The following is a 14,083-nucleotide window of genomic DNA, read 5'->3' on the forward strand; positions in this document are numbered from 1 at the left end:
ATGCAAACTGTACCTTAAAGCTCAGAGAAAAATCCACATGAAGGAAACATATAAACTCTCTAACATTCCAGTCAGTTATCAGGGGAAGCACACAAACAGTAACACTGAAGTTTGTCAACTCTTACAACTTCGAACTTCAAACTACTCAAGCAACAACAACAGTATCAAAACACGTAGAACAGGAGTACAAACATAACTTGAAGTAACTTTGAGAAATGTTACATTCTGTATTGCTAAATTGAACTGTAGTACCATCTAGTTAATTAATTTAGATACTTTGAAGTCTTTGTTGATCAAATGGCTTTGTGTACTGTCTTTCCTTTTCTGAAGTGGTATGTCTTACCCTCCTGGGATGGGACAGAAGAGAGGACAAAAAAAAAAAATTCAATTAATCAGAATAAAGGAACCAAAGTCTCATGAAAACTATCTCCAGACACCCTGTACTCTATTCACCCCTCTTCAAAACTGACAAAACACAGCTTCTCCATTCCCTTTTCAGAGTACACCTGTCTAGTTCACGGATCTGCTATTTTACAAAAAGGAAGCAAGGTCTTAGAAATTAATAACCTGAAATTACACATGACTTGGAATGTAACCAGAAATTGCAACACTACAAAGATGGAACACATACAGCAAAAAAAGAACAACCAGCTTACCAACCTGGACCACCATTTATTTGTGAAAGCAGAGACAAAGCATAACTAGCCACCATCCACAGTAGCTATTTCATTGTACAGACTATCAGGGTTTAACGTCAACATCCTCTGTCCAAGCTAGGGAGTAATCTGCTTTCAGCCATGTGACTGAGAAATGACTAGCCAGACTTATGCTCTAACTGTTCATTAGTTTACTGTTCAGCAATTTTTATGCTGTCCTGATTAAACCCACTGAATCCAATTTCAGCACTTCTTTCCATCATTAAGCAACAGAGAGCCAAATCCACACATCTCAAGAGCGTGTACAAGGAAGAAAAAATTCAAGTGGCATCCACAGATATGAATTGCTTCATCTTTATAGTATCTTGTAGGTGAACACACTGAAGGGCACCTATGTTTCAGGGATATCATTTTACTTCCACTACATACCTTTACATTGCTGTCCTGTGATACAAAGTCATTTGTCAGCTGGTTCTCAGGATTAGACAGACAGGATAGTACTGTTTGCATGCCCCTGTCCACAGACTTCTGAAATACAGTTATAGGTGCATATATAGTTATAAGTTATTTTCTTAGTTAGGGCATTACTAGCTAGCAGTGCCAGTGTGTCACAGGGTTTACTTGGAAATCAGGATTCCTCAACTGCCTTGTGTTCCCTGAGATACTTGCAAATTTTTTTGTCCCCCGCCCAGTCTTATAAAATTACTAACTCATTATCCCCCTTCAGTGTTACAGCATAACAATTCTAATCAGTGACATGCCAATTCTCTTGTAGATGAGGCTGACAGCACAGAAATGGAATTTCTCCCTTTAAAAACTGAATTCAGAGCCAACTGTTCACTAAATTGGGGCCACCTTCCATGAAACAGTAAGAAAAGTAGATTTAAGTTTCAAATATCTGAGTTGGTAACTTTCACCCTAAGACAGCAGGCAGTGCTACTGAATCTGCTTTTCTGGCACCTGTAATTTTCCCTGCAATTTCCACAGATTAGGCAAAGTCTACTGACAAGACTTAATGAGGTAGAACACACACTTTATCCAGCCCTCAGCATTGCAAACAAGCACTAACAGCAGTTTCAAGGAAACGTGAGACTTGTGAAGTTGTACACAGAAATCAGATACATGGGACTTAACAGGCTGAAAGTAGCAATTATAACCCTGATTTCTAGGATATCAGTAAGGCCCTTGACAAAGCTACATAACCGTCATGTGCAAATTTCTGGGAATGGCATTTATGATAAAGAATATTAAAGTTTTGAGAAAGCACTTACCTTCTGTGGGCTGTTAGGCAACTGCGTGGGCTCTGGAACAGTGCATTCCATCTGTACATATCCTGGATCCTCAGAGCCATGATAGTTCACTGAAGTATACACCTAGAGAGTTTTTTAAGTATTACACAATGTTTCAGTAACACTGGAAAAACACTGCACACTTATGGTGTCACTGATCCTCATCTATCTGTAAACTGTGCCAAATTTATCTTCACAGTTTTGGGAAGTTTCATGAGTAGGGGAAATACTGTGTCATGACCCATTTTACTAAGACAGTTAAGAATGATACCTAAAGTTGCTTAACTGAGATAGCTCTAGAACACTTGCTTGCTCCTACAATGAAGCTTTTAACATTTAACAATGAAATCCCCATGCACACTTACTCTAAAGACATTTTGGCCTGCTACCATTGAATTGTAAAGTGATACATTATGGCTATATAATGTATCCACATTCATGGATGTTATTAAAAAAAAACCTATTTCAAGCCAGTAGTGTAATCAATATTTCAATGACTTCTGACAACTTTCAGGAAGAGAATACCACTCACAAGAAAATTACTTACTACAGCTTTTAAACACTTAATCAAAACTGTAGTCAATAAATACACCTAAATATATAGCAATACCCAGAGAGCAAGTTTAAATTCTGACATTGTAAACAAATAGAGAGTATTTTTTCCTTTTTCTTGCATTAAGTCACAGAAAGCAAGAAATTTTTTCAGAGGCTAGCAGCACCATCTACAGTTTGTAGTAGCCTGAGAAAAAATTTAAAACCTATTGGAAGGAGCCAAAAAATTCATCAGTATTTGCAAAGAATATGGAGACTCTTTAAACTTAAAGAAAAGGTACATCAGGTCAACTTACTTTTCCTTCAACCTTTCCTGAAAAACCAACTCCATTTTACTTAGAATTCCAGAGTTCTGTAACTAGAACATGTAGTTCTAGTGCCAAAACCAGGCAGATCTCTTCCACCAGGTAACTCAAAAAAGCACTAAATCAGTAGAAATTCTGAACAACTACATACAATCTTATCAGCAATTACAGATTTTTGTAGACCAGATTACACAGATCCAGACAATGAACAGACTTTTTTTTTCTAAGTATCATGCTGTAAAAACAATGTGCTAATAAAGAAGACAGTTTCAGAAGTCTAACTTTGTAGACTTACCGGAGTTGGAGGTATTACATAATTTCTTGGCTCCCCAGCAAGCCACTGTGGTTGAGCCTTAAACAAAAATTAGACAAGAACCACCTTTTACTCATTAATTTCCAACACAGACAAAGTAACTGCTCTGTATGAGCCATTGTTTATAGCATTTCATGTCTGGATTTTTCAGAAAACAATTCATCAATACAGTCTTACATCCAGAAAGATACCTTACTTTATCCATCTATTGCCTTCTCACTCCAAGTTAAAGAAAAATTTTAAAATATTTCTAAATATTAGGAAAATAAGGGAAACCAAATACCTACATTGAAAACAGATCTCAAGCCTCTAGCTGCTTCCAGTTACTCCTAGTTTGGCACCAGTAACAGGACTTAGCCACCCACTTCACTTGTAGTTCAAACCCCACTATCAGCTAAGCACCTTCTCTAACATTTTTATAGCACAAGACCACACCCCCCCCATATACAGCAAACATGCTATTATCTGATACGATTCTGATTCCAAGTTCCTAACATCCTGCACTACAGCACGTACAAATGCAAAGCTCCCTCTCACGAGTACTAGTTCACGTACTTTTTTCTAGTTGCAAAGTTGTTTTATCACAGTACATTTAAGAAAATACCAATGAAACTATAAAAAGAAAAGAGTATGCTAATTTACTCAACAGTTTTTATCACTATTTTGTTTTTGCTTTAGTAGCTGTGAAGAACTAAAGGAAGATAGATTCCAAAGAATGAGAAGCACGAAGATCAGACTCCAGTTAACACTTCATTCCAGCTTAGTCAGGTATCCAACAGCCTTTCTGCTTTTAGTAAAACTTGACATACCTGATAGTTGTAAGCTGGTTGATATCCTATGGGAACTTGCTGCTTTAGCAGTACAGCTGGTGATGAACTGTATGGACAGGGCTGCAAAGAAAGCTTTTTTTAAAAAAAATAAACGCAATTTTGAAGCAAGATACAAGTATGATATTTGTAGAGGTATTAGCCAGGAGCACACTTTTAGAAGTTACACTGTTATTTCAATTCCTGCGCAGACTAGACTCACTATTTAAAAGCAACCCTTAGATTTCCCACAAGGCTTGCTTCAGTACTTCAGGCACTAATAACATCTATAAAGTGACATTCCAACTCTTATGTATCTAAAAATCCCATTTCTGCTTGTAGCTGATCTTTTAAGTCATTTCAGAAGCACAAGCCATGCCATAAACTTTGAGAAGTAGATCTGAAGCAGACTGACTACTATGAAATAATGGAGTACAATCTGAAGGATCAGTTTCTAGGAAGGAAGAGGAAGCTAAGTACTCATATGAAGACAATTTCCTAGTATTTATTTTCTGAAAGTATTCTGACACTGTGAACGTGGAACTTTCTCAGATTCTTCAGGGAATAGTTAAAGGAACATTCCGGCCTATAAGGGAATTAATGCCCTTAAATTAATAAACTAAAGAGAATCAGCAAGAATACTATTATCAAGCTCTCTGCCTTGCAAGAAAGTATTTCCGCCAGTTTGCTGTTCCTCTTTCCTTAAGATATACAAAACAGGATCAGATTGTAGTCAGTACTGCCCCATCATACAGTAATGCAGTAAGAGAGCCTGATCTGGTTCACTCACAAGCACAGGACTCATATCCAGGCCAGAAGCACTGTACCCACACCACACAAGGAATGCTCATCTGCAACACTGTGCTGGGCACAGCTATTAACAGCAGATGCTGGAACACAGTGCTCTTATAACACAACACCAGTTTAAAACCAAGGATATGTTTGGCTAGGAGAAAAGTACCTGGGATAACTTCTTATCCCACTCTTAGTTTACAAAAATACATTTTAAATTTCATAGTTTATTCTGAAGCAGGACAGCAACACATTAAATGTCTGGATACACTTGATTTGTGAACTGCATCTGTAACAAGCAGTAATAACTCAATCTTCCCTCCACTTTCAACAGCTCTCATTCTTAAAGGGTATCTCCCTCTTGTTTTGTAATGAGTTAACATCACTGAATCAGTTTTTCAAGGCTGCTGGCATTCCTTTGAAATGGTTTGAAGTTGGGTGCTTCTTACTGGGGAATGCAATATGAAACCAGGCAGGTAAGATCAGATTGGAATCTCAATACATACTCCAAAAGTCCTATGTGCTTGCACCTTCAATAAATATTTCATTATGATTGAAAACCAGTGTCAGGAGCAGTCTTACCTGAACATAGGGTGTTACTGGGTTCATGACAGCTGGAGGCTGCATGTATGTCTCCATATTCTGATTACCCCACACGCTCTGGAACTGTGGTGGAGGAGGACCAAGAACTATTTGTCTGGGATGCACGCAGGAATCTTGTTTTGAAACAGATAAAAAATAGTATTAAGACATTACTACATGTATTTCATTAGGAATCTAAATTCAAGCTGGAAAAAACCTCAAGTGTTTTCAATCTCCAATTTAACTCAATATTAACTATATTGTATTGTGCTACCAATGTCACTCTTCTTAAAACCACCCCATACAAGTGAGGTCACTGAAGTCAGAACCCAGGTTTAACTGAAATATACATACTGCATCAGACAAAAAGTATTTGCGAAGATAATGACGTATAATTAAGAAAAAAACCCTGTTATATTATAATACCTGCAATATGAACAAATTTACTTAGATATACTTACTTAAGTTTTGTTGTTTTCTGATTGCTGGCCCCAGTTTCAGCTTTTTACCGTGGAAGTTGATTTGTGACTGAAAGACAGGTTATTCTCTGTAAGCTGGGAATCAGCAAGGTGAGAGGTTTGTAGGATTTTAAAGAGACTGGACTCTGATTCTACATCACAGTACATCAACTCTCATAAAGCCTTAACAGCCTCTAGTCTCCTGTCTCAACACCATGTGCCTTTTACCTGCAGATGTCCTGCAGTGCCCTCAGCTCAGCCTCCTCACCAACCCTCCAAAATTATGTATCACTGGCCCTAATAGTAACATGTACTACTCGAATTTGCAACTATGTATCAGTGACTGTCAGTCCTGCTCCTTTACACACACAGGCCTTAACTATTCCTGTCTCAGTGAGAGTACTACTGGAAAGTGACCACGGTCTCAGGTTTCTAGTGAAAGATTTTTGGTTTAGCCCTATTAGCACAATTTTAGTACCAAGCAATAAAGTCAGTATTGGATGCAGACAGTCTGTCTAGATTCTCTATCACATGCAACTCTACAGAAGTGCCTGCTTCAGAAGAAAATACGTGGTTTTGCAATTTTCTCCCATTTCTGCTAAAGGAAGTGCTTTGAACAGGCAACAGCAACTGTATTGTTGCCTGTAAAATAAGAAGAAATATAATGATTACAAAAATCTTGCTCATTCTAATTTCTATCAGCATGAGAAGATGATTCAACAGACATATGGGGGTGAAAAAAGGTGCAATAACCTAGTTATTGCACCAAATAGACTAATTTGACAGGTGAACTTTTTCGGTTTTTATTTTTCTCAGGGAAAAGTGTCTTGGTTGATTTTGGGTATTTTTAAATTAATTCTGGAATCCTACTGTGCCCAAAATCATGCAAGTACCTTTTCCACCTCAACAATGAGAGGTCCTAGGAGACAGGCCTCCCCTCTAAATGAAAGACAACTTTCCAATCTGAACTGCAAACAGATGCATGCTGGACCAGAGTGCAGTTACATACCTAAAGCAGAAGAAAAACACCATCAGGTGGAACAAGGCTACAAGGCCTTTTGAACGGCCAGATGAACACAGGCACCAAGACTAATTTTAGTTAGAGGCTCTATCACGCTTATTTACAGAAAACACTGACCACTCGGTGCAGATAAGGCCTCAAGCGATTTAGTGCAGTAACCTTTGCATATAATTTGAACTCTACAACACCCATGTTAATTTCTTCCTTTCTTTAATCCCCTCCAAAAGACAACAGGTTCCATCTGAACATGCCTATTTCTGAGACGGCAGGTATTTGTACTGCCTGCAGACCTGAAATGTGCACTGAAAAGAAAACCCACAATATGCCTCTGGGTCTTTCAAGACCTCTGGTGTACAAACTCAGATCAGTAAGTACTATATTAACAGAGGAACACTGCAGGCTCCAGTTTTGAAGCACACACAGAAAATCAGTACTCTGCACGGCTCAAATGTCAACGCTACTCAAGAGGACTCCACAGAAATTGTTACCTCAGAGCAAGCATTCCACACTGATGTAGCATAATAAATGTAATACATAGTAAAAAGAAAAAGGTGTTCTCAGATGAAGACTGTTGCTCAGTACAGCAGTCACTGTATATTTTTGTCATCATACCACATCAGGTAACAGCAAGCTTTTAAAATCTTTTGGTGAGTATCAACGATCTCCTGCTGGGGTTTCATTACCCTCCACTTTATTCAAGCATATTCTCTTCCCACTTACAGAGCTGGATGGCCAGTAAACACATCTGCACATCACAGAACACTACATTTGTGCCTGGCACATCTATCTGGATTTGTCTTTCTGATCTACTTCCCTATCTAAGAGCTTCAGAAGCAAACGAGAGACTGTTCATCCTCCAGAGACACAGGAGTTTTCTGAGCCAAAGACTTCAAAGAGGCAAGTTACATTGCATTTCAATACATGTTATTTTCACAGTTACTGTATTCAGGCTGGGGAGAAAGAGGGAAAATAAAAAGCTTTGTCAGTGGTTTGTGACCTGCCCAAGTCTATCAGAACCAAGTACCTGATCCGGTTATAAGTGCTGAGATTTAAGATTTAAAATTTCTCCGATACCGAACTCCCAAGATCAGATGGTCTGTAACAGTTCTACCCCTTCATCTCCTGTGTTTGCTACACAAAAACTATATGGTGACAGTGTCGTGGTTCAACATAGTCTGGTTTTTAGTTAAGGAACAAATCCACCAGCTACCTAAGTGATTCCCTATACGGACCTTGGCAGCTTTCTTCAGACCTGATAAAACCAATCAGCTGGCTAGTTTTCAATACTGACACCCTGTTTAACCACTTAAAAAAAGCTGAACATGCCTCTGTGAAACCACACTTAAAAATGAGCAAAGCCCGGGAAAAACTCTCTTGCCTCCAGCCTCTGAACACTGGCTGGGCAAGGCCCCGCTCTACCACACAGCCAGGCTGGTGGATATTCTGTGGCTGGAGCTCCAGCCACAGCCTGGCCCCGCTCTGGCTGTGAGCTGCAGAGCCATCCTGCTGGCACCGGCTAAGAACAGAGGCAGCCCTGCAGCTGGAATTGGCTGCTGCAGGGGCCAGAAAGCAGCCATGCAGCCAGAGCTGCCGCTGCCCAGCGGAGATCACATGACCACCTGCAGGCCCAGTCTCCTTTACACGGCAGGAGAGGCTCCTCTCCCTAAATGAACTGAAGAAAAGATTATTTTAAAAGTGGTGAACTGACTGAAAATACCACATTTGTCTCTTTACGTTGTCAGTAGGAAAAGACAGAAGACTTGAGGGTAGGAAAAGTGTTATGAAGGTTTATTCTGATTATTTTGGTTTTAGTCCTGTTAATGAAGTTTTCTTTTGGTTTTAGTCCTGTTAATGAAGGGGGTTTTTTTATACCCTTTAAAGTTTTGAGCCTGCTTTGCTCTCCTCCTAATCCTTATCTCACAGCAGAAAATGAGTAAATAATTCCAGTGGACGCACTGGTGTCTGGCCAGCACTTAGACCCACTTAGACACACAGTAACAGCCACAGCACAATCTAGGAGGCTTAAAAAAATACTTGCATTCCAGGTAGCATCCAAATGCACAAATACTGCTAGAGAAACATATTTCAACTACTGAGACATAAATAAAAAAATTAATACTGTCTTCCATGATACTGTTACTCCTATGCCCTAGGAACCCAAAATGTTATTGTATTTTATCTATCTGTGCCCAAAATTGTTACTGTCTCCTAAGACCCTGAAGCCAGAAAACACAACCATGGGGCAGAGTAGGGCAAGTGCCCCAGCCTTTCAAAAGTTCAAGCAGAGACAGCACTCTCTCTTGCCTCATGGTCTTTGCTCAAGGCAGAGGCTCTGCTCTGGGGTTTTTTCCCCCATCTTTTGTTTCTCTCTTGCATCTTGGACTGGACTCAAGGTGAATCCCACAACTACCTGTCTGCAGCCAGCATGGAGCAGCCCTGCAGAAGTGAAGGCAGAGCCACCCCAGCCCAGCTGCCTGGCCTTGCCTGGCTGTCTGCTGACAAGGAAGGCAAATCCCTCTGTGAGTTCTAGCCCTTGACCAAGTACCAGCTGCTGAAGAGTGCCAGCCGCATTCACCAATGAAGAGGTAAGAAGGAGGAGGGCTGTCACAATTTTCCCCTTGCCTTTGGAACTACAAGGTTGATCAGCTGCAGAGGCCACTATTTTGGGGAGGTGTCACCCCACCATTTCAAGTTCCTCTTTGTTCCCCGGGAGTCCAGGAGATTTCAGCAACTTTGTAACTAGTGACTATTAGTGTTATTTTTTTGCCCGTTGCTACTTCCTTTTTTATTAGCAAACTGTTGTTTTTTCACTTATATCTATCCATATTTCTTTCTCCTTATTGGTGGAAAGGGATTGGTTAATCTTAATTATCTTAAACCAAGACATCCCAAAAACTAAATGTCTACATTTCTGCCATAAGCAAAAGGGTTCTATGACAATCATCAACTACCAAAAGCAAGCAGCCAAACACCTCAAGGCTTTCAAGCACATAAATAAATGAGAGCAATCAGAAACAAAATTACATGAGATGTTTGACCACACCAGGCTAAAAACTAATCTTGCTTCTTATTTAAGCGAATACATAAAGATTTTACCACCAGCACACATTTTAGAAAGTTTACCTTTTGGGCAGCCCTAGACTTTCTGTGTCCTAACTTACTAACTTACACTAGAGGGTACGTAACTTGGCTTCCACAAACTTGTCTCTAGCCTTCATACCTCAACTTCTTAGTCATTTGGACAAAGTTGAGCTTACCTCAACTATCTTTTGAACATCCACATTGTCGAAGAAAGACACAAATCCATACCTAAAAAGGAAGAACAGACTATTCAGTAATTGGTATCATTTGATTATAAGCCAAATTGTTTGAAACAAGACCAGTTAACAATGTGCCAGGTACATTATATTGCACATCAAAATTATCAACTAGAACATTAATTTATGATTCAGACCAGATGCAAGAAACTAAATGCCAGATTTTAGAATACCATGAAGTAAGTCCTATTTTTCCATTTTAACTACTCAAAATGAGTACTGCTGTTTAATATTAGCAACTCAGAAAGTTAAAAATTTAAATAGCATCTGACTTATCTTTAAATTTTGTATTTACTACAGAGGTCTGGATGAAAGCAGGCATTATAGGAACAGTAACACCAGTGGGAGGGAAGCAATTCTTGAAGAGGTTTTTCAGTTTATTTCACTGCATTCCTAGTTTATCTGGTCTACACAATTAAGATAATTTCAGAGCATTATAGTAACAATTGTGTCCCATTAATGGAATAAGTCAAGTGATTATCAATACTTGTAACATACACTAATTGCACAGCAGGGTTCAATTCGCAGACTAGGAAGGGATATGAGAAAATGAGTTTTATTTCCAGCTCTTCCATTGCTATATATGCTGAAGAAAAAGATGTGACACTGTAGGAGCTAAGAATAGAATCTAAGAAAAACTCTCACTGGAAGGAACTTGAAGAGGGTACTGTCTCCTTCTTATCAGGAGGGATAACCTCAAAACTGGGATGGCCTCCCCAGAACTCAACAGGGTAAGGTCCTTCATTGTCTTATTTAAGGGTTTCACCACACTAATCCAGAACTCCTCAATATATTCAAAAGGAATTTCCCTTGTTTCAACTTTGTTCACATACTTAGTCTTCACCCAAACAAGTCTGGGCTGTTTTACTCTAGAACTTATTCACAAGTGTTAGGAGAGGGCAGAGCCCCTGCCCTGAATAAGCCACCTTAATTCTCTTAATCATCCTGAACGGTGCCCAGATTTTTAACTACTCTAGCCAGCAGAAGAGTCCTACAAAAGAACTGGCTGTGTAAGCATCACACAAATTAGGCTTTGTTTCCAATGACTGAGTGACAGTGAACTTCTTTTCCCTGAACAGAGAGACTGAAGTAGAAAAATTAATCCTATTCTTTGTAAAATTATGCAGATTTAAGTTTGGGGCAGTACGGATTTACTGGTTTCACAGTCTTAACTCATCATAACAGAAAACTGCAGCTAGTAGTATTAAGGCTTAAGCATGTCAAGTGTGTTGCTAAGCATCTGCTAATATCACCTATTGCAGAATGCTGTCCACATAAGCAGCAACTTAAAACAACTACTCATATTCTACCCACCCCTTCGAAACACCAGTTCTGTCAGTGATGACCTTCACCTCCTTCACAGTACCATATTGTTCAAAGACACTCCGAATTTCTGCTTCATTCATCTAAAAGAAAACAAGGCCTTAAACATCTTCAAAACCATTCAACTGCTTAGAACTGATTTAAAGCAGGCAGTGCCATTTTTTAAACCCATTTTCCACTACCATAAGAACTAAAAGTTAGTTTTGGAAGACATGTTCCAGAATTCTCCCATGACATTTCAAGATCTTCTAGATTGGCAAATGCACACACAAATAAAAAAAAAGAACCCCACCACCACAAAGAAGTAAAAAAATCCACACTAAAACAGGAGCAAAATTTCCACTTATTCTCCACCGATGTTCCCTATACCCTATTTTAAACAATGAAAAGTGTATACAATACCCTTACGTCAATTCCACCAACAAAGACTGTGTTGGGCATGATTTTTCCTTCTGGCAAAACATAGCCCTGACTGACTGTTGCTGAATAGGCACTGCCCTCCGTGGTGCTTGAACGTTGCGTCTCCACATGTGCTGCCTAAAAAAATTAAACAGAAATATTTATTTTAGTTAATTAGATTACATTTTAAGACACCAGAATGCCTGCACCTTCCTATAGATATAGCAGGTGACAAAGAATTTCAATAGCACAAATGGACCATTCATTGGTTCTAACACTTCTCAGTTCAAATGAAACTGGCTCTATAAAATCTGGGAGGAGGAAGATTAACATGAAGCGAGCAGTTTTTCACCCACCTGGTATTCTGCTTTTGTTTGGCTGCATACCCAGCTAAAGGGCATTTGAACTGAAATCTGAGATGGCAACTCCTCAAGCTGACCTAACTGCTGCTTCTACTTCTTTCTTTCTGGATGTGCCAGGGAACCAAGCTAGAAGTGGTATTCACTTTGCTGTGCAAGTTCTCTAGCAGCCCTAAAACAGGAAACGGCTCTCAGGAGAGGAGCCCAGCAAGCGCCAGAACCCGCTGAAGGAAGCTGGAAACCACAGACACTGCTGGTAGCCACAGATGCTGCTGGTACACCTGTCACACACGGCCTTGGCCACCATGGAAGGGCAGCGCTCGTGTCTCACACTAATGATGCAGAATTTCAAAGAAAATAACTTATTTAACACTCACACATTATGTACCTGAAAGAAAGAAAGAATAAACAGACTACTTAGGCATTCAAGCAAGCTGGGCAACATGAAAAATAAGATTTATTAATACATGCATTTCCTAGAACTTGAAAAGGAGATCAAAAACGCACAGAGGTAAAATTCTCCTAGAACAAAAGAAAATCTCCCTCCAAGGCCACTTTTCAAGTCCTCAGTACGATGATGGAAAACGCTCACCAATGCAAAAAAATTACTGTCTTATCTAAACCCAAATAATTTTGTCAACATAGCACTACACAAATGACTGTTCTACATACACAATGCACAAAGACCTCACACTGCTGCTGAATCAGTGTCCAAAGCCTAAACCACCTCAAGTTCTGAAGTGGGAAATTCTGCCTATGATACTGGAACTACAGCATCAGCTGAAGTGACTCATCCCTTTAAAATTACTCTAAAAGAAGTCTGGTTTGTCTATCTCAAGAAGTAGCTCTGAATCAAATTTCCAGATGCCACAAATATTGGGGTTTATTCAGTTTTTCAGCTTATCAGAATTAACAGGTGTTTTTTTGCTTCTCTCATCAAAATATAAAATTAATCTGTTTGCTCTGTATTATTGAAGTTTAAATTCATGAGGGGAACCATGAAGTTTAAATTGATGAGGGAAAACTGGTATAACAGTAGTCGGGAGACTAGTTAAGAATTTTGGCAAAAGAAAAGGTGGAAAAGGACTTGTTTGTTGGGCTACGTGGAAGAAATACCTACCTACCCACCCACGTGTGTTACAAACATTACTCAAGTTTATGCTCATCCAGGAGAGAAAAACGTTCACTTTTTTTGGCCACACAAGCCCCTGATTTTTCAGGCTTCTCTCTGGCCTCAGCACATTCTCTGTTTTAAGTAAGCATTATTTTTTTGTTGTTTTTTTTTTAATTGAAACATTTAAACCCCGTGACCCACGTCCCCCTGCGCGGACACTGAGCAGTCTCCATGACAGCGCGAGTGCCTGAGGGAAGAATGCGGCTGGCGCCGCAGCCTTCCCGCTGGGCACTAAGTGGAGCCCTCGGCCCAGCACTGCACGCTAGGCACAACCTCTCCCGTACAAAAAAAAAATAAAAAACAAAACCGAAAAAAGGCCCACCACCTTACTCGTATAGTGTTTGAAGCGTCAGCGCTACAGTCGCAAATCACGTTTCTCACATAGAAAGAACAAACAGCAAGCAGCATGCCGGTGCGGGCCGAGGAGCCCGCGGCACTCCGGACGACGCCGGGCCTTTGCTCCAGCAGGGGGGGACGTAGGACCTCGGGCAGGCGAGGCGCCGCTCGTGGCGCCGCCGCCATTTTACCTCACACCTCGGCTGCTCAGCGCCAACGGGGCGTGGGCAGGAAGGTTTGGCGCCTCAGGACAATGAAAGCTATTCACAAGCCCCAGACAAAGGGTCCTGCCGGAGCCTACGCGCAGCGGGTACACGGCCACAGGCAGGTGGCAGGGCGCCCGCCCAGCCGTGCGGGACGGTGCTATTTTAGCGCCGTCACAAAATGGCTGCTCGAGGGTG

At 40.3% G+C, this 14,083-nt stretch overlaps 1 protein-coding gene across 1 annotated transcript; it reads right to left on the reverse strand.

Moving 5' to 3' along the window:
* Positions 1 to 248: 248 nt before the first annotated feature.
* Positions 249 to 13,809, reverse strand: DAZL (deleted in azoospermia like). Its single transcript, XM_030943452.1, has 11 exons — positions 13,677 to 13,809; positions 11,817 to 11,951; positions 11,406 to 11,497; positions 10,032 to 10,083; positions 5,757 to 5,823; positions 5,296 to 5,429; positions 3,925 to 4,005; positions 3,098 to 3,154; positions 1,928 to 2,029; positions 1,086 to 1,184; positions 249 to 347 (listed from the first exon to the last, which is right to left on the reverse strand). The coding sequence occupies exons 1-11, from the start codon at positions 13,752 to 13,754 to the stop codon at positions 294 to 296; spliced, it is 951 nt and encodes a 316-aa protein (XP_030799312.1). The 5' UTR covers positions 13,755 to 13,809; the 3' UTR covers positions 249 to 293.
* Positions 13,810 to 14,083: the final 274 nt, after the last annotated feature.

The sequence above is a fragment of the Camarhynchus parvulus genome, chromosome 2 (assembly GCF_901933205.1).
Source record: "Camarhynchus parvulus chromosome 2, STF_HiC, whole genome shotgun sequence".
In the NCBI taxonomy this organism is placed as follows: Eukaryota; Metazoa; Chordata; class Aves; order Passeriformes; family Thraupidae; genus Camarhynchus; species Camarhynchus parvulus.

Coding starts and splice junctions, on each gene's coding strand:
- DAZL (XM_030943452.1), bottom strand. CDS start 13,754: ATGCTGCTTGCTGTTTGTTCTTTCTATGTGAGAAACGTGATTTGCGAC. Junction 2,030..3,097: donor ATGTAATACCTCCAACTCCG/GTAAGTCTACAA, acceptor AAAACTCTCTAG/GTGTATACTTCAGTGAACTA. Junction 1,185..1,927: donor TGCCTAACAGCCCACAGAAG/GTAAGTGCTTTC, acceptor ACTGTATTTCAG/AAGTCTGTGGACAGGGGCAT.